Consider the following 19,389-nt stretch of genomic DNA (forward strand, 5'->3'; position numbering starts at 1 on the left):
TATTTTATCTATTGGGAAATTGTGACAAAATCAAGCTGACCATAATGTGAAACATATTTTTCATCGAGATTTAATGGTGTCAGCCAGCAAAATTCAGGATAGATCTTACTCAAGTGACAGCTATATGCAAAACCTAAGAGTACAGCATTCTCTTTACCTCTTCAGTCAACACCTTAAGCAACACCATGCCCATACACAAAAATAATGCCTTTAATTAACTAGATTGCTGCTGATTACATACTGCAATATTCTTTCTGTAGCTGTACAATTTAGTAAAGATTGATCCAGATCATGTTTTGCGTGCACATTTTATGGGAAGCTTTGCATTTACATGCAGTTACATGTAATGTTAAACTGGGATGGAGAGTTAGAGCATGCATTCTTAACAGACTCCACCTGCCACATACAATTAAAAAAAAAACTATTAACATTATATTATAACTCTCTTCTGTGCTAAGTTACCAAGTGCTGAATCCTGACCGACATACTATATCAGTACTGGTACATTCAAATACAAACCAGACATTTGCATATGCATGCCAATTTGTACTTCTACAGAACAGTGCAAAACACAAAATTAATTCCTGAGACTACTCAGTAATTAGTCCCTTCATAACCATGTGATTTTCATCCCTTTTAAATGTCACATTTTACTTCTCTTACCATTCATTGGGCAATATTATCTTACAACAGGAAAATGTGATATTTCTACAGCAAGATGTGTTGTGATTAAACAAAATCAGCAACACAAGACACATGGACTTACAATATGTGCTCATTTGGTCAAAAAAGAAAAAGTTATATGGCATTCATTGAGTGGAATTTTTAGCTGCACATAATTTAAGTGCTTGGTTCTTAAAATAACCTGAAACATGAGTGCAAATAGAAATGTAAGAGCTCATTAAACAGATTTGGACAACATGACAAAGCTTTTCGGACATGTTAATTCCACCTGTGAGCAGTCAAAGACGGTCCTGTCGTGCTAAAGATGAGGTCCTTTGCTTTTATGCTTTTGAAATAAAAGTGCAAAATGAAAAGGCTTTTCTTGAATGTTTTCTGCAGTGCTGATTACACAGAGCGCGTCTCCATCTCTATCTTTTCCTCAGACTGCGATGATTCTGCTTCCTGGTGGCTGATGTTTGGCCGAACCGTCACAAGTGGACCGCCGCCATAGATGGAGTGGAGGAAGTTCCACGTCTCCTCAGAGATCTGCCCCGAGTCCGCTCCTGCAGGATCAAACACACACCCTTAAATATCACTAATATCTGCATTTTTTTAAGATAATACGATAATCCTCAGAGAATATGCAAGAGCGGTTCAAACAAAAAAAAGTTGTATTCATCCGCACTGTGTAATATTTTTTCCAGTTTAGTTCATTTCATGCTTCTCAAAATGCATAAACAAAGATACAAACCAACATTTATTTTTTACAGTTGAATTAACAAGCATAATAGTAGAGATATAATATAATACAATATGACAATAATAATAGTTAGTACCTTGTTTAAGTGTTAAATGGCCGTTCTTGTTGACTGTAATCTTGGAATTATCAATGGGCCCCGGTGGATCTTATTAGAGAGGGAGAAAGACAATTAGCTGACATAATTATAAGCAGCAGTAATATGTGTGCTTATTTTTCAGAAATAGTTACTCAATCCTAATTGTTTCAAAGAGTAGTGATGTTAAAATGCCAAATGTTTTTGTCACACTAAAAAAAGCAATTCTGTGCTCCACACTTGCTAGAGTGAGAAAATAAATATTAGCAGAGCAGAAGTCAGAGGCAAAAAAACATTTGCAGAGGTGCTAGATGTAAGCTATTATAAATATATGTGACAATACAAAGCAAGAGGAGAAAAAAAATAGATCAAGTGCAAGGAAATGCAATATTTTTTGACTTATTTTTTTCAGTAGTGGGAGGGAAGCTTGACTCTAGGGAGTAAAGCAAAGTCTTTGAAGATAAATCAAGAGAAGAAATGGGACTTCACAGTTCCTTTTGAACATGAGAAGCTTTTGGAAACAAGATAATTTGTAAGGCCCATATCAAACTGCTTATTTCCCAGGTTCTCCTATCCATGTAAATGTACAGACCTGACAGGACATTTGTTTTGAAATTTAAATTTTAAAAAAACTGGGCAGCTTTGCTATCACAACAGTAGAGTGGCAAACATTTAGCCTTTTTATAAAACATTTAAACAATATTTGGGGTGGAAAGGCTAGACTTCCGTCCAATTACCATTGTCTTTTCCTTTGACAAAGCCCTCCCACTCACGAAACCACTGCATGCTGATGCAGTATATCACCACTGGAGACTCCTCCTCCTGGAACGCCTTGTTCAGCTACAGAGAAGAGGGGGGCGAAGGGAATGGAGGAGTGAGCAGTGGATGGAGGAGAAAGGGCGCAAAGGGATGAGGTGGAGAAACAGGAGGGGTGAGGGGGAGACAAAAAAAAATTAAGTGAGGATGAAAGGATTGAGAGGAGAGGACATGGAAAAACTAATCAATTCTCTATGGTAGTTATTTCCATTAGAAGAGAGTCTTAACACCACACTGCACCAATTCCATCTTTCTTGGAAATGACACAATCCCTGTTCCTCCTTGTTATCTTACTGAAGCTCTCTTTCACTCACACTCTCTCTTTCACTCTCTCTTACACATACACACACACACACACTTCTGAACAGCCATTGTGTGAGTGAGCAGACTGAGCAGGCAATAACAGCTGCATCTGTCCCAAAGATGCATGCATTAATGATGAGGCTTTCATCGGGCTCACACCTCTCATCTCCTGCTGGGATGAAGAGCACCAACACATGCAGATTATCAACTGGTTCAATAGACAGTAGAATAAGTCTATACAATCGTGTGTACTGGGGCTGCAAAGAGTTTTACTGACACACAATGCAGACTCCATGTCTTGGTGTACATATCGTTTAAAAAAATAAATAAAAAAAACTTACCCTGACAAACATGTCCAGTTCTGATTTGCGCCGTTTTTCTACTTTTTCTACTTCAATCTGGCATGTGTGGCAAACGTACAGGTGGTTGACAGCCGGTCCTCCACCATACCTGCAGTCCACACAGACCCCGATGAATTAAATTAACTCCACAAAAAGGAAATTATACTGCAACCTTCCCATTACTCAATCACAATTAGCCCCATCTACTGTGTGTACCTGCTGTAAAGGTGATCCCACACGTTCTGAGGCAGCATTATTACCAAGTCTTCGATAAACGCAGCTTTGTTGGGGGGCACACCTGATGAAACGCATTGAAACATCCATTAGACATCAACAGTGAAACATTTTAACAGTGTCTATTATTATGCGTCTAGTATGTTGAATAAACGATAAAGAAGCTGGCAGAAAGATGCACCAATACATACAAACTCTTACCCTTACCATCTAATATCTTACCGTGTAATATCCTAGTCCAATAACAGTTGTTTCTTTTATGTTTTTCTTTTAACAAACAATCATTCTCATATCCAAACGACAACTATAATCTGTAAATGGGAATCAAAAGCGCAGACCGTGCCTCAGGCAGAACGATGGGGCCAGAACATTAGGACAAACTTTCTTCTTCAAAAATGTACGAGCAAAAAACATTTGATGGCTGTTTATACAAAAATTCTCTACTGGAGAAATATGCTGCATGCCTAAATATATATTTCGGATGACGTCCTCAGCTATGAACAGGAAAAACAGGGAGACTTTTGTATCTGCACTGAAAACAAAACAACTGCTGCAACACAATCATTGTTTTACTGCACTGATATTATCTCCATGTATAAAAGAGCTGAACGATTTTCCAAAAACATCTAATTGTGATTATTTTGACTGATTTTGCAACATGATTTGTGATTTGTAATATCACAAATTATATATATCTCACTTTCATTAAAAAACAAAATGTTTATGGTGTGATTTTTGCCAGGATCTGTATCAAACAAACAAAGAATATGATGTGCAGTACAGGCAGCACGACAATAATTTATTAAAAATTGTACTTTTAGCTTTTGCTGAAATTTGAATTAAACTAAATGTCAGTTATTAAGTGCTCCTGTGGTTGCTTACTTGCAGAATGAAACCTATTATCTGCTGCCACTGTATTCCAACAGCTTTATCATACATTTTTCCTATTTGATTTTAAATTTCTTAATTTTCAGCCATCTCTGAATAGAAGGCAGAAAAGAAAGCAGCTTGATTGTCACAAAAGCCTTTTATAATTCCGCTCTCTTCTCTGCTAAAACGAGAGAGGAGGATCATCTGCTCAAAAAGATGTAAACCCCCCCTTTTTGAAGTCTGCTGTGTTGTGAAGGGAATACTCTGCAGTCTTTGTGAAAGTCAAAAATCTACAGCAAAGGATAAAAGCAAAAGCTCTGTTTTTGAAGAGGAGAGCACAATTTCTCCTCCTAAATGCTTGTTCAATAGAGCAGAAAAAGGAGAAAAAAAAGGATTCCTGTTCGAGGACACTTTCACGGCTGAGCAGTTTCAGTATGATGATGACATAGTCACACGCACCTCCATGCAAACACAGGAAGTCGTCATTGGAAATGGGGCCCGGCTCAGCAAAGGTCTTGAACTTGTTAAGCCACTGGCGGGAGATGTAGAACTGCAGAAGGCTGGGCTCCATCATGTTGAATAAACCAGACACCCTCCTGCGTTCTTTCAGTGCATCCTCGTTGCTCTTTCTGGGACACGAACAGACCCACAGATTAATCACTGCTGCAATTGAGTGATCAAAAGTGAGATGAAAGTTATGAATATCCAAGCAGCGCAGTGAATCTGAAAATGTTTCACAGATGAAAGGAGTCTTGGTCACAACTGTCTGAGTTTATCGACTGAAGTGTGTTGGCTTACTTATAGAAGAGCACATAAGCCTCAGCATTCTGGACACAGGATTCAGACACCTCGGTCACACTTTGGTCGTCAAATTCATACCACAGATTGTTCACATCATTCCTACAGTACGCTATGTAGTGGCCACCTGGGAACAAATGGGGGGAATGCGTTAGAGCAGCATTCATAAACCTAACAAGTACATGTGAAATTTGTCTACAGGCTAATGAATGCAGGACACTTCTATGTGCCAACTGATGGCGGATGGCCCAATCTGAGCAGAAAGAGGAGGGACTGTGCCCACTCACTGCTGGCAGTGCCGTGGTGACAGATGACTGACAGCAGGTCATAGTTGGTGGTTTGGGCGGAGCTGTCTTTGGCCAGGAAAGGCTGCAGGTCCAGGCCCTCAAGCGGGAAGGAGACATGGGTGCTTATCTTGGTGGAGAACATCAGTTCATGCCGGAAGCGCTTCAAATGGACACACAAGATCTGGAGCAAGGTAAACGCACAAAGTCCCAATATTAGATTTCATTTAGTAAGCATGTGTGTGAAGACATAAGGGAAAAAGACATGACATGAAGAGTTGTCCGTTTACCTCTGGCAAACTTTGCATTTTACAAAATTTGACTCCGTTTCGTAATCTAAGAGAAGAAAAAAAAAAAAGGACGACATGTATTACAGTTTCAAACTATTTGTTTTCTATTGTGAAATAAATAAGTCCAATTCAGTATTCAACAAAGTCAGAATTAGGCACTCACTTCTTGCATTTTTCACAGCTGTACATGTTGTCTCCTGGAAAACAACAAGCACAGAGTTACTGAGACATCAATCGTAATGTTTGTGCTGGTAGAACACATTTCCGCCCACTTGCTCACCCTTTAGTTCATCTCTGGCAAAGAAAGCTGCAAGACAATCTTGTAGCGTAACCACCGGACCCCAGAACCAACTACAAAATATAACAGAGGGGTTGATTTTACACACAAATAGCAAAGTAGACAGTCACTTGAGTTTAACCGTGAAGAATGCAAACAACTAGAGTACATATGGGAGCGCCTTGAAGGCAGAGTGGTTACAGCGCATACTATATAATTGCAACATATCTTGGTTCAATCATTGGGACCTTTGTTGCAGGTCATATAAAGGATGGATGCCAAAAGCAACAACTATAATGAACATAATATTAACACACCTCTTGATGTATTCCATGACAAATGAAATCCAGCCCTGCGGTGCATAAGCTTCACCGCAAGAGCCGGCTTTAACCAGGGAGGTCTGGTGGGTGGCGGAGTGGAGCTTGGCCAGGTCTTCCTTTCCTGGGATGGGCAACGAGATATCCTGGAAGTTCTCCAGGGTCACCGACACCTGACAGCAACAGAACACACAGGCAGTAAAGCTTCTACTCTGGTCACATCTCAAGCCTGTTATTTTGTTTTTACATGCTTTTGCCTATAATTTTGTAGCAAGACATTATTCTTGTTACAGTGCAGATATTCCAATATGTGACACGAGGGTGGATGTACAACTGATTATCTTTTTTAAATAACAAAACAATTGTAAGACCTTGAAATCAAATGACACGCTCTCTAGTGGTTTCCTGCTACGGTCCCTCTCGCCCTCTTAGAAATCCGATATATTGTCCACACTAACCCGATCACAGGTGAGGCACTGAACTGAGCTGACAATGGTCCCATCAAACACATCGGAGATGACACTGCGGTATTTCTTCTGACGCTTGCTCTTCGGTGGGCAGAATGTGGTCACTGCTGGATAAAGCCAAAGTGACAGAAATTGGAGAATGTTGCTTTACACAAGATGGACACATGAGATAACTATCTTGCTAAAACCCAGACTTTTAAGCTCTGAATCTGGATATGGCTGTCTCTGATTATGCATATTTACCTTTTTTGTGTGCAGGGTTGAGGTTGGGCCAGCCTGAAGCAGCTTTGGGCGGGCTGCTGGAAATTTTGGGAACGTGTGCCTCCATTGGGACTGGACTCTGTGGTCTTGTGGAGTTGGACATTTGGATGTCTGGGAAGGAATCTGGCAGAGAGCAGGCCAAGTATTAGATAATTTCAATACCATAAATTTGATGCAGAATTAGATTGTGGATAAAGTAAAACATGATGCCTCATCTCCTCCATAATAACCTGATGTTCTTCCTTGAACTTTGATGGCTCCCTGGCTGCTGATAATGGGCATGGTTTCAGTGGTGGTGTCTACATCTTTGTCCATGTCCACTCCAGTGCTTCCACCCATAACCCCATTAACCCCAGAGCGGTACAGGTCATTAATCATGTTCTTATCCTTCTGCCACTCCCTGTTGGACTGAATCTCATCTTGCTCAGGAATCAGCATCTCGGCCTCGTTGGTGTCTTCCTTCATCACGTTACCGCCCTGCACCTCATTATCGGCACGCTCGCTGCTGCCACAGGACTCGCATGACTGGAAGTCATCTGACTGACTACGGTTGTCCTCCTCGGGGCCATTGTCCACGGTGACGCCGTTGGAATCATCGTAGGGCTCTGGCAGCGTCTCCTTCAGCTCCTCGTGAAGTTGATCCATCAAGCAGCGCAGAAACTCCTGAGAGTCCTGGAGGCCGAGTAGGAATAATAACAAGAAATGTCAGCTGCACTCGCAAATTAGTTCCAGCTGAGAACAGTTTTTTCACATTTATTTTGGTCACAGTGGTCTGTTAAAAAATAATTACTCAATTTTCTCTCCCTGAAGACAACATGCAAAATATAATGGAGCAGTAGTTTTTCTAGCAACGCTTTCCGAAAACTTTTTTTCTTCTCCAAATTACAAACAATCACTAACTGCCTTGTTAATTCCAAATCACAAAATCCAAAACCAAATGCTGATGAATGTGTAGTCAGACATCTGATCTCCCTCTCAAGCCAAATTAACTCTCCTCTCCCAAAAACTGTAATGTTACCTTTATTCATAGCAGTGCTGATTCCAAGGCTGTGCAGCCCAGCACGGCGTGACAAATGAATATTCCTCAGATAATTCCTTTGAACAAACACTGGCAAGCCAAGAGGAAATGGGCCCTTTTATCATTTCACCACTATGGTTTATAAATCCCATATTTACAGCCACTGGACAAAGTACAACAGTCTCTGGAAATCGTTAATATTTAGAACGTTAATCTTTTCTTTCAAGCACAGCCTCGAATCAAATCAAGCAATTTACCTTTAGTTTGCTAGTGGGGTTTAATGTGTGCATTTGCATCAGAATGTCTGGGAACGTAATTGCAAGGCAAAGGATTCTGCTTATCCGGCTGAGTGACGTGAGCTGCTAATGTAATTTCTATAAAGAAACAAACATGGGGGGATATGGAGTGGAAGAGAAAAGGGAGACTGTATACGATCTGGAGCAACTTCTTAGTCTGGGCACCCGACCCACAATAATCTCAGCTCAAATTCCTTTTTTTAAGAATTCAATTCAGTTGAAACCATAATCCATGTTTTATATTAATATTTACCACATATTATTCTCAGTATTTGCAAAGCAAAAAAGGTATAAGGATCAAATTCCCCTGTTGAGGTCACAACAACTGGTCGCAAATATACGGTTGGATTTGTCTCCAACCGTCAAGAAGAGGGCCTTCATGTTTTATGTATGGTGAGTCTGTGCACATGCACTCAAATTGCACATTTATTTCACCATCAGCAAGGACCCACCTGCTGAGAATATCCTCTAAACATGGGGTTTATGGCTTTGATCCCCTGGAACAAGTTGGTTGGGACCACATAGGAGGGTCTGCAATGTGACAAAACACAGCATGCTTTACAAGTATTGTAATGGGCAATATCACAATGGAGAGCTGCATGGTTGATGTCTTTTTGAAGGCCAACCTGAAAGTTAGCATCGCTCTGATCTCTTGAACAAAAAGACAATGGGATTATTGCAGAAAATAAGCTCTGTGGCAGAACAAGTTTATGATACTTCATTGTCACAAATGAACACTAGTTTTTAATTTTTGAAGCATGAATGCAATCATCGGAAGTAAAAAGATTGGATTAGATGTTAAAAAAAAACTACATCCCGGTCACGTGACTATCAGTCACCGCCACTAAACTAAGTCGTCTCATTATTATGCAGACATCTCTACAGCCAATATTTTCAAAACTAGACAACTCACATTAAAAAAAAAACCTAGCAATACAAATGAGATGAACAATAGGTGCTTTTATTTTTATTTTAGGGTGAACTGCCCCTTTAAAAAGTCACGAGCGGTATATTAACTGACGTATATGTCATTGATCACAACATTAAAATCTCTAAAGCTTTTGTTAACCACAGACCTTATTTCAGACATCGAACCAAAAACCCATTTTGGATCCAGAACTGAAAAATGTTCAATCATTGATGGGTTTTAGGACTCATTCTTGCTGCACTCTATGAAGTGATGTGTTATATCTGCTTCAGAAATGTGATTCAAGTTTGACCCTGGACGTTAAATAAAACGTTGAAGTACTGAAGCTCTGGATTCATATTCTAAACATTGCCTGGGGGCAAAATTATAAAAGGGACACACTCCTACCTGTTCTTGTGCCACAGGTCTGACACTAGTTTCTGGTAGCTTTTGCAGAGTGCAGGTTTCTTGTCTGTCCTCACCATGCCACCACATTCAAGAAAGAATTGCGTCAAGGGCGGGCTGCAGTGGAAATAAGGATAAATATAACAAAACATATATTATGTGGGCACCAAACAAGCTTTTACTGTATTTTGCAGTCAGCAGATTGATTAGATCACCAAAAAGCTTGCAACGCAGTGGCTTATTCTCACAAACCTCCATATGTTCCTCAATAATTCTAAGAGTAGCAAATATAATTCAGAGAAGTACAAGCGAAGATAATGTTATGATGCAAACCATCTTTGGTTCAATATGCTTTTACTCTTAAATTCATATATACAACATTTGTTTAATATAAAAAGAAATCAAGAGCAGCTCTTCTGCCTCTATTTTTGATTGTGTTTCCTTAAATCCATATTTCACTCTGAGAGTAAGATTCCTGGAGATACTGGCTAATGCAAGAAAATTCCACACGCAGCTGAAAGTTGAAGGACATGAAATAGTTGAAAATAAAAACAGCTGAGGGGATTTCATCTGATAGGTACAGAGTGGACAGGAATATGCATGAAAGAGCCAAACTACAGAATGAATAAGGCATGAGGCGTTCCCTTCCCTCGCAGAAGAAAAGTCTTCCGAACTGAATAATGACCCGACGGTAAATGAAAGAAGCAGCGCTCACACAAACAGACATCAAAGGAAAGTTACAGAAAGGTCCCTCCTTTCTGCAGCTGCGTGACTCAGTTCCTCCTATTTTTGTAACGTGATTTAGATTGCAAATTTTGACCCACATCTTTTCCCATTTTGGCTCGTATCCAGACTAGGCATGATCAGTTTCATTAAAGAAATATACTGGGGAAGCGGTAGATATTAATAGAAAGGAGGAAAGGGTTTGCTGGGATTTGCTGTTCCAGGAAAATAAAATAAAAGGAAAAGGAACAAAGTAAGTAATAACATAGCCTGCGGCTCTGCAGTGGAGCCATAATTTGAGTACCACACCAACAATCCAATCATAAAGAATGAACCAGAAGGATTTGTAATTAAATAAAACATTTAAAAAAGACTCTAAATGAAAGAGTAAGTACAATTTCACATGTTTCATAAAAAGACATGGTGGGAAAAGAAAAAAGGGGAAGGAGAAGGAACAGAAGGTATCATGTCTTTTTTTTGTCTTTTATGTTTATCTTTTGTATATGTACGAAGAGCAAAGAGAGACCGGAGTCAAATTCCATGTATGTGAAAATTTACATTAAAGCTGATTCTGATTCTGATATCAAGAAGAGGTGAGCTTCTTTTGTAACAAGATCCTCCAGGGAAATACAAAAGGCCATTTCTGGCGTCTCAAATGGTGCACTGCAGCACTCAGCCGTCACTCTCCAAAACGAGTGGCGCCATGGTGTTTTTTTTGTCAACAAGAATCAGACAAGCAGTTACTAAAACAGCAAATGGCTACTTAAAAGAAGCATGTTGAAACTGTGAGTATGAAAAGTGGAGAGTAACATGAAGCATCACAGAAGAGCATGCGATGCCAGCGAGATGACAAATAGCAGGTTATTGGAGGTCTCACCAGTTGGACAGGGCCTGGAGGGCAGCGTTCATGTAGCAGGTGTTGCCTATGTTCTTCAGCCCTGTCAGGCCTGAGGGAGACAGAACACACTGAAGAAATTAAAACGAGCCACTCATAAAATGCTTGTACATTTTTAATGGCAGCCAGAAAGCCGCTACAATTTTAACGGTCTTGGAGAGAAATTGGAGAGCCTTTCTGTCAACCATAAGCATAAACATGTCTATTTCACCGCAAGAGCAGAAAAGATGTCTGCCTGGTGTATTTTTACTTTTTTTTATGACTTCTCAGCAGATTTATGACATTAATTTGCAATGGACATAGGAGATAATGAACTTGAAAAGTATGTGTCACTCTGACTCAAAACATACTGTATGTGTATTATGCCTGTACATTCAGATTTGAAGTTATGACTTAAAGTATCTTAAATGCCTGACAGTTGATAAACCTCAGATCTTATGGAACCAGCCAGTGTGTAGTCTTACAACACGTATTTTCTTCACCTCTTGATCTCATGATTTGCATTATAAATAACCTGAGCTTTAGCACCGGGGGCTAATATACCATATCCCATTTGGTGGAGCTTGTGAATGTCTCACAGCACTGATTGAAAACATTATTTGCATAGGTGGCTCTAGTGCGACTGAAGCACTCAGCAATGAAGTGTTAGGGTGCATTTACACCAAATCAAGCATTACAAAAACAACAATCTTCCCATTAATTGTAATGTGGTATAGTGCCTTTTTGGGCGGTGAGGACCTCGAGGGAAACAGTTGAAAAGTTGAAACAACCTTTGAGATACACAACACGCCGCACAATCCAGTGCTTATTGCCGTAACTCCTGATTTTGCTGGGTTTAACCCATGGAGCTCAGGGGCTGTGTCTGGCTTTCTCTTGATTATGATTAATACAAATGATAATCCTGGCAAACATTTTTTTTTGCTTTACTTTCATTTGCAACATTAAGACGTGTTTCCCAATGTACTTGTTGACCATATAGCTGACATTGAACTGCAATAAACAGTGTCTTTAGTGACATTGTATTATTGTACTAGTTGTTCAGTTTGTGTCAACATTCTTCTGTGGAAGCTGACCTCTGGCTCGCAGTTCATCCTCCTCCTCGGTCTCCATATCCAGGTCTTCACAGCCTCCATTAGGTGGCACTCTTAAAGAGGTTGGGCTCCCAGGGGGCCTGCTGTTATCCTAGAGAAACAACACAGCAGCACAAACAGACCTTGTCATAAAACTCTAATCTAGTAAAAGAAAAACTACGTCCAGTTTGACTGATAGCTCAACTGTCACTCTCTCTGGTGGAAATTGTTATTGCTCAGCTCTGATAAGTTTGAAGGGAGAGCACGTGAAGTTGAGTAACAAAGCCAAAATGCAGAAAACATGCAATATTAACACATTCATTCAAACAACATAGGAAGGAAAAGGAAACCATTGATGTTGATATAGTCTATACATGTGAATTTGTTATTATTGTTTTCAATTGCTGCTGCTCAATTATTTAACCTGCTTTATAACTCAGCAATTATATAACGCATGTAAGCTTTAAAGAGACCATAAAAGATGTAGACCAACATGATAAAAGCTGGCTCTTACCTGTCCAGCATTCTGTGGAGATTGGAGGGGTTTGCTGTTGGCATGGGCAGAGTGAGGACCAAGCTTACGCTCCAGGAAAACCTCCTTGCCGCAGGCGTAGCACCACACTCTGAGAGTGGTCAGGTTCACCGTGAGGTTGTGTCTCGTCTCCTGCACACAAAGTTGATCAAGATTTTGTGAACAGACACATTAGACAGAAACAAGAACAACATGCTAACATCTATTCAAGAACAGCTAGTTCAGGACATGTGCACTTTCTTATTAGGTATGCCCACTGGTGGCTAGGCCTCCGAAATTCTATGGTGCATAAACTTAACGTAACTGGAAGATTCTGGCACAGCTAATGAAAGTCCAGATGAACAATTTGTGTTTTTTCTCAAGCACAATGAGAGAAATGAAGTATTGACAGATCCTCCCTCTTTCTCCCCTGACAGGTGTTACTGTGGCCTAGTGTAGAACACTAAATAAATGAAGATGTGTGTTATGCAATGTCCGTGTGATTGATATTATTGATTCGTAGTTTAAAAGAAAATGTACAGAAAACTAAATGTCAACAAATGTAGAGTTTCTGCAGACACAGGAGGACAGCAACTCTGCAACACATATCAACCCCACCTGCAACCAATACATTGCAAAGAAAACCTAATATACAATACCAAATAGTACAATCCTACACTGATTTGTATTTTAAATTTACTTCGTCAGTTTTGGCCTTTGTGTTAGAAAAATGACTTAACAGTCAAAAAGAAAAATGGTATCGTGACGATATTGTATCGTGGGACCTCTGGTGATTCCCACCCCTACTGTCTATGATATTTCTTGCAGGTAAACAAAACTAACCTCCTTACGCTCCCAAATATGAAAAAACAGAATGTAAAATAGCAGGGCAGACTTTTGCTGCCTTTTAAAACATGGCCGAGTTCTGCTGACCCACTGCTGCTCTGACAAACACCAGCAGCCTGGCAGGTCGACAGGAGACTGAACATGAGCAGCAGGCAGCCAGTAGTCCTGCATTATTCATCAGGGCTGCATTAGCCTTCACACAGCGGGGGCACACCAGACTGAGCACGGCCATGAAACTCCCCAGCCTAAATCATTTAGGAAGGAAAGTATAACAGGTCGGGCAGTAATAACACGCTGGATTTATAAGGAGGATGTTTTTGGCCCACATAACGTTTTGTATTATAAAACATTAGTTTCAACTTCTGAAATTCGCTGATCACGCTGTAACCTTTCTAGACAGATTTGAAACAGTCACTTATATTTACTCGCAGTATAGTTTGACTGGCAGAGGCCTGATCTGAACCAACAGGAGACTTTCTCATTTCATAGTCAAGATGTTTCAGTGTTGCCCTCCCGTCAGGGCCTTCAAAGCCCTAATCAAGCATGGCATTCATTCTTACAAGAAAAAGAAAAAAACAACACAAAAGGTGGTTGGTGAGCTGCACAGAGAGATGTCTTGAATAAGCTGATGGATATGAAATTCACTGGTTACGTCATTTAAAATCAGTCTGGTAATATTAAATCTCTTTACTTGCACACTGTGTATCTTTCATCTGTGTGAAGTGCACTGTTTTTGAGTAACAGGCCCTTTCTGGACAATGGTTTGAGTAGCTAAGCAGATACTAATTACATATTCCTCCGTCTCTGCTTCCAACCCCACTTGGCCCTGGCATGCTGGAGGAAAAACATTACTCAACACTGGGAACACCAGAGGCTGAGTAAAGCTTCAGAGCAGCTAGGAGGGGCTGATACTGTAACCATGGAACTGACAATGAATCTCCTTGACTTCTTAGAGGAATGGTAATTAATAATGGATGCTCCACTGCTGAAATTGAACTGAAAGTAGAGGTGTAAGCAGACAGAGCTGGCTTGATGTTTGTTAACAATGCGTGCCCTTCAAAAGCTAAACGATTCACGTACTGGCTCTTCGATCATGGAGAGACAAATGTTAAAAATAAAGTAGTGCTGGAGGCAGTTTTATTCCAAGTCATGGCTCCTGGGACTCTGAAGTGGTATTCCTGTTCTGCCATCTGTGCCTCCTCTGCCTCTCCACTGACACCTCTCCTCCTCTTTTGGTGACATCTTTTTTTAAATTCAGCATCACAGTAAAGACCGTCCTCTCTTTTAGTCACATCCCTTCCCCGATTTTTCTATGGATGGCTTTAATATACACAAAAGGCATCAGTAAGCGGGATCTCTCACCTGTGAGTGCACGGTGCTGTGGTCGGTGTGAGATTCTCCACAACCTACATATGCACAGCCATTCTGGAGAGAAAAGCAAACAGAGGATATGGAAATCAAAAACAGAACTCACATGTTGCTGATGAGGAAGAAAAGTGTTCAAATGTTTTACACCAAATAAAAAATATGCGGCTGAGCATCGTCTTACCTCCAAACACGCCCACAAATTTGGTCCTCCAACTTTACAGTCTTGGCACTGGCCCTAGAATAGAATCAAAACAAAACTCAAAATCAGATTTCGTAAAGTGCTGTAATGTTATTCAGAGTTCCTGCAGGTCATCTGAAGTTTAAGTTAAATAAGACTTTAGAGTCCTTGATAATACCACATAACATACAATTGAATGTCCATTTCATGACCAAAGAATGAAATAGTTAATCAAATGAATGTGACCTGGAACCCAGACAAGTGGCCTAAAATGAAAAGATGGATTGACCAATGAAAAATGATACAGGTCTAACGGGGTTGACTGAACCTCCACTTAACAGGAATGAACGTCCTCCTGCGAACACGAATCACCCACACAAAAAACAGAGTGGTTCTAATGTTATGAGTAGGGCAGTGGACAGGAACATGAAGACTCACATGGGATTTCTGAATTAGTTCCTCCTTGGTGATCTCCCCCACGCAGTCCAGGTGGGGGCAGTCACAGCCGGATGCCGGAAGCATCACTTGGTCTCACAGGTCTGAGAGAGAGAGAATTGGATGAAACACAACTTGCATTTTAAGCAGGCAATTTATAAAACCACATGGGACTTCTTGTTTTAAAAGACCATTCATCAACCCCGTATCAAATCCTTGATAGAGTAATAGGAGATATATCCAAAGAACACCAGAAAGGAAAAGGAAAAAAAATCAGGCTACTGTAACCCGAGTCAGCTTTTTGTCATACCTGCATGACCTGACAAATTCCTCTTATTATCAGCCACTGACACACCATGCAGCTCATGCCACAGCTGTCAACAACTAGTGTGGGACAAGCAGTGTGATTATAGTCTTAAATTCACAGAATAACTATTATACAGGCCAACTTCGGGTGGTGGTGATGCAACTGGACAGTCATCACCATGAATGATTTCAGTGCTGATACTGCAGAAACACCGCAGACATACAGACAATTAGATCTCTGAACAGGTTAGAACAAATCCTCTGCAAACACAGGTCAAATGATTACATTCTGATCATCGCAAAAGCTTAACCAGTGCATCTAAAAACATGTATGTCTTCATGTCAACTCCAGTGATTTTATTCCACTTCCCATAACAGCAAGATATAAAAAGAATGACCTACTCTGAGACAAGCTCCGCAAATATGATTGTGGGCCACGTGTTCTCATCACCAGCACTGACAGCAGCATCCAAATGGATGATACCTCTGAAGGTATACACGAGGCAATGTACTACAGGAAGTAGCCCACAAGTGTTTACATAAGCAATAGTATCCAGATTATATTTAAGTTTTTGTGTATGTGCATGTAACTATCATATCCTGGTTTCAGAAACCCGCATGAGCCCCACTTTTGAAAAGTATGCACGGAAGAAACAACCGTACTGCATGTTCACACATTATCCAAGTTTCTGATCACTACCTGGTCACTTAGCCAACATTATATAACTTGATTATGGTTATAAACAATATGTTGACAATCAACACTGAGTCAGCAGAGATCAGAGGCAGAAATGTGAAGTAATTAAAGGCACTAAACCACAATACTTATGTTTAATTGGGGGTAGCCCATTTTAAAAGCTTGTCTCAATGGCAGTAATCTATTTAAGTACAATACTACATTCTTTCTGGTAAGTATATGATGTGTTCCAATTGTAAATTATGCAAAAGCTTGATGACACCTGTATAAAACCCCTGGACAGTTAGATGACAGGAAACCACTGAAGGTTTTGGTTATCTGGCTTTTTGAGAAGGCTGCTGTTCCGTCTCCACTTATTATGTAAACAGGGCTCATGCACACAGGCCCTGAGGAAGCTTCAGGGTAGTAGGGTAGCATGAAGAGAGACAAAGGACATGCGGTCTGATAACGCTATCAACCAGGAGTGACAGCAGCTGTTAATTTGTCACCCTTCATTGTCTTAAATGTGTAATAACACTAATTAAAACTATTGATCATGATCATGATGTTACGTCCTCTGTCTGAAAAGGCTTCTTCCGACCTCAAACTTGTATTCAATGTAGTGAATGTTTGTTTCTTGTAGTCAATGTGCCTACAAGACGCCAGATCATTGAACATGTGACCACTTCAATCATGTGTGGACCTTGACATTCAGGTTCTCAAGGAGTGTTCAGGTGTGCTGCGAATGATTCAGCATATTTAAACAACATCAACATGGTAGAAACCACATGTCCTGAGTGTCACAGATTATATCATTTTTAGAGCCAACATGTACAGCTTCAGCTTGCCAACAAACATAAACAACAGCCGGTAAGACAAATGGATGTAAAAAACGCACACAAGACACCACACATGCTATTTCGATGTTCATGGTTGATAAAGTGGTTATTTGTGTTGATTCAGTGGGCCACAAATGTTTGTGCACAGACACAAGACATATCTCTAACATCTCTGCCATGTAAAAAATGGATGCAAGCTGATCCTTAGTTAAATTCCTATTCAGTCTTATAAAAGCCAACCTGCAGTTTGCCTCACCTAATCAAAGTTCATCACTTATGCAAACTGGTTTAAATAATGCAGAGCTTTTTTTCTATTCATAAAACTGAATCCAAACAAACTGATAAGACACAAAGGCATCGCCAGTCATATGCAAGATAGGTTGATCCTGTAATTGCCCTGAACGTCAGATATGTACATTCATAACGTCAAACGTGCCCCAAACAATTAATAAGTCACTATTTTAGCTAATGCACACAAAGAAGATTGTATTCGCGATGGTTTCACCCTCATGGCTAGTGAAGGAGAGAATAACGATAGCCTAGCACTATTACAAACCATGCTCACCCTTTTTATTGGCTTCATACATACTCTTATGATACTCCAGGAACTTTTATCCAGGGGTGACATAGTTAGGGTGGGGCGTTAACCGAAAAACAGACAGAGCACATCATTCCGATGTAGCCAGATTCAGCGTTATCCCAAAGTTAACGAAGACGTTAAATAATAGTTCATAACGCCGCTAGGCACGACATTCGTGAAGCTAACTAACGTAAAATCATTAGCATAAATTAGCAGATAGAGCAACACACAAAAGGGTATTCTCAGCCATCATGTTAAAAACGTAAGCGTTAACGTTACCTGGCTAACCAGCAAACAACTTATTTAGGCCAGGTGTAAAACAAACTAGTAGCAGGTCTATTATGTGGTGAATTGAGATGTGAGGCTTTGGCCTTGTCCACTTCTCACATTGAGCTGTCAAACCAGGCGAGGCGTTGACAGCGTCACAGGCTGACTAGCAGTCTTTTGCGGCTAGCTTTAGCCATTTGGTCAACAAATTCGTCATCAAAGAAAAATGTTTCTCTTCAGGCTAAACCGCGACACTTACGACAGTGTTAAAAGGCACGCGGTTGACATGTTTGGACTCACACGGTAATACTGGGGACGGTTCGCTATAGCTAACGTTAGCTCACGCTCCGGTGTTACAGCGCTAGCTACAGGATCACGAGCCCGCAGTGAGGAACGACAAACAGGCTTACCTGCACGATACAAACAAAAGACACGACGTTTCTCAGGGTGGACCTGGTTGTACTTGATGTCTAACACACAGATTCAGTGTGACTTTAAAGACATACTTTAAAGGGCAATCCTTCGCATTGACGACAACCGTTCCTGTCGCTCAGCGTGGTTGCTAACGTTACAGCTGTCTCCTCCTCTTTTTCGGTTTAGCCCCCCCCCCCCTCCCTGCCGCCCTTCCCACCACACCAACCCTGCCCATCCTCCTGTAAACATTATATTAGATTTTACATTTATCCATTTAATATTTGAACAGCATAATTGTTGTACAGCATCCCAGTGAGTCCAATATAGCACACATTAATTAGCTTTACATGTTTTGTAATTTTAAAGCAATGCCATTCTAGTTATACGTCAAGATCTGTAAGCAATGGAAGTCATTTAAATAGCCTAATCGCTTATGGGAAATTATTACTTACTAAATTAAGGATTGGTGGGCTAAGAAAAAAAGTGGTGATGTAAATAATAAAGGCAACACACAGAAGGAAACCCATCCCAAGTGCCCCCTAGCGAGTTAGGTGCATTTTGTGTTACAGAAGAAATGCCCTCCATAAAATATTGCTTTAAGACCTACAACGGTAATGTTACAGTAATACCTATTTTTATCTATTGTTTGCTTATGTGTAGGCTGACTGGGCCCCAAATACGTAATAATAAAAAGTAATAGAAGTAATAAAATAAAAACTACAGAATTCCGCAAGACATTTTGATGATGGGGCTGCTACTGCTGTAAAACTTTGTAATACACGTCAATATGACCAGCAGTAAGATGTGTTTTTACGTTATTAAGTTGCATTATTGCGTGTATATGCGTGATATATTCTGCAAAACCTGACATGGATATATTTGTCATGATCTAAGAAGCCTA

General features: G+C 40.3%; 1 protein-coding gene across 3 annotated transcripts; it reads right to left on the bottom strand.

Moving 5' to 3' along the window:
- Window positions 1-47: 47 nt before the first annotated feature.
- On the bottom strand, window positions 48-18,653 carry usp33 (ubiquitin specific peptidase 33). Of its 3 annotated transcripts, none has more exons than XM_068571300.1 (24): window positions 18,581-18,653; window positions 15,410-15,510; window positions 14,975-15,028; window positions 14,788-14,850; window positions 12,583-12,732; window positions 12,072-12,180; window positions 10,981-11,050; window positions 9,384-9,497; window positions 8,521-8,599; window positions 6,985-7,426; window positions 6,737-6,877; window positions 6,485-6,600; window positions 6,027-6,199; window positions 5,713-5,783; window positions 5,596-5,629; window positions 5,433-5,478; window positions 5,146-5,326; window positions 4,859-4,985; window positions 4,520-4,689; window positions 3,173-3,254; window positions 2,957-3,065; window positions 2,234-2,336; window positions 1,500-1,568; window positions 48-1,226 (listed from the first exon to the last, which is right to left on the bottom strand). In XM_068571300.1, exons 2-24 carry the CDS (start codon window positions 15,491-15,493, stop codon window positions 1,069-1,071), a joined length of 2,745 nt encoding a protein of 914 aa, XP_068427401.1. In that variant the 5' UTR covers window positions 15,494-15,510; window positions 18,581-18,653; the 3' UTR covers window positions 48-1,068. The 3 variants fall into 3 exon arrangements, with proteins under 3 accessions (XP_068427401.1, XP_068427402.1, XP_068427400.1); XM_068571301.1 differs by having other exon boundaries at window positions 6,485-6,597; window positions 18,485-18,647; XM_068571299.1 differs by having other exon boundaries at window positions 18,485-18,646.
- Between the last annotated feature and the right edge of the window lie 736 nt (window positions 18,654-19,389).

The sequence above is a fragment of the Clinocottus analis genome, unplaced genomic scaffold (assembly GCF_023055335.1).
Source record: "Clinocottus analis isolate CAN_PGR_092001 unplaced genomic scaffold, fCliAna1.0.p SCAF_11, whole genome shotgun sequence".
Classification (NCBI taxonomy): Eukaryota; Metazoa; Chordata; class Actinopteri; order Perciformes; family Cottidae; genus Clinocottus; species Clinocottus analis.

Bases quoted from the DNA above. Each gene is read 5' to 3' on its own strand.
- usp33 (XM_068571300.1), bottom strand. From the start codon at position 15,493: ATGCTTCCGGCATCCGGCTGTGACTGCCCCCACCTGGACTGCGTGGGG. The intron at 9,498-10,980 runs GTGAGACCTCCA...TTTCCACTGCAG, and splicing joins CTCCAGGCCCTGTCCAACTG to CCCGCCCTTGACGCAATTCT. The intron at 3,255-4,519 runs GTGCGTGTGACT...GCGTTTCATCAG, and splicing joins CTTCCTGTGTTTGCATGGAG to GTGTGCCCCCCAACAAAGCT.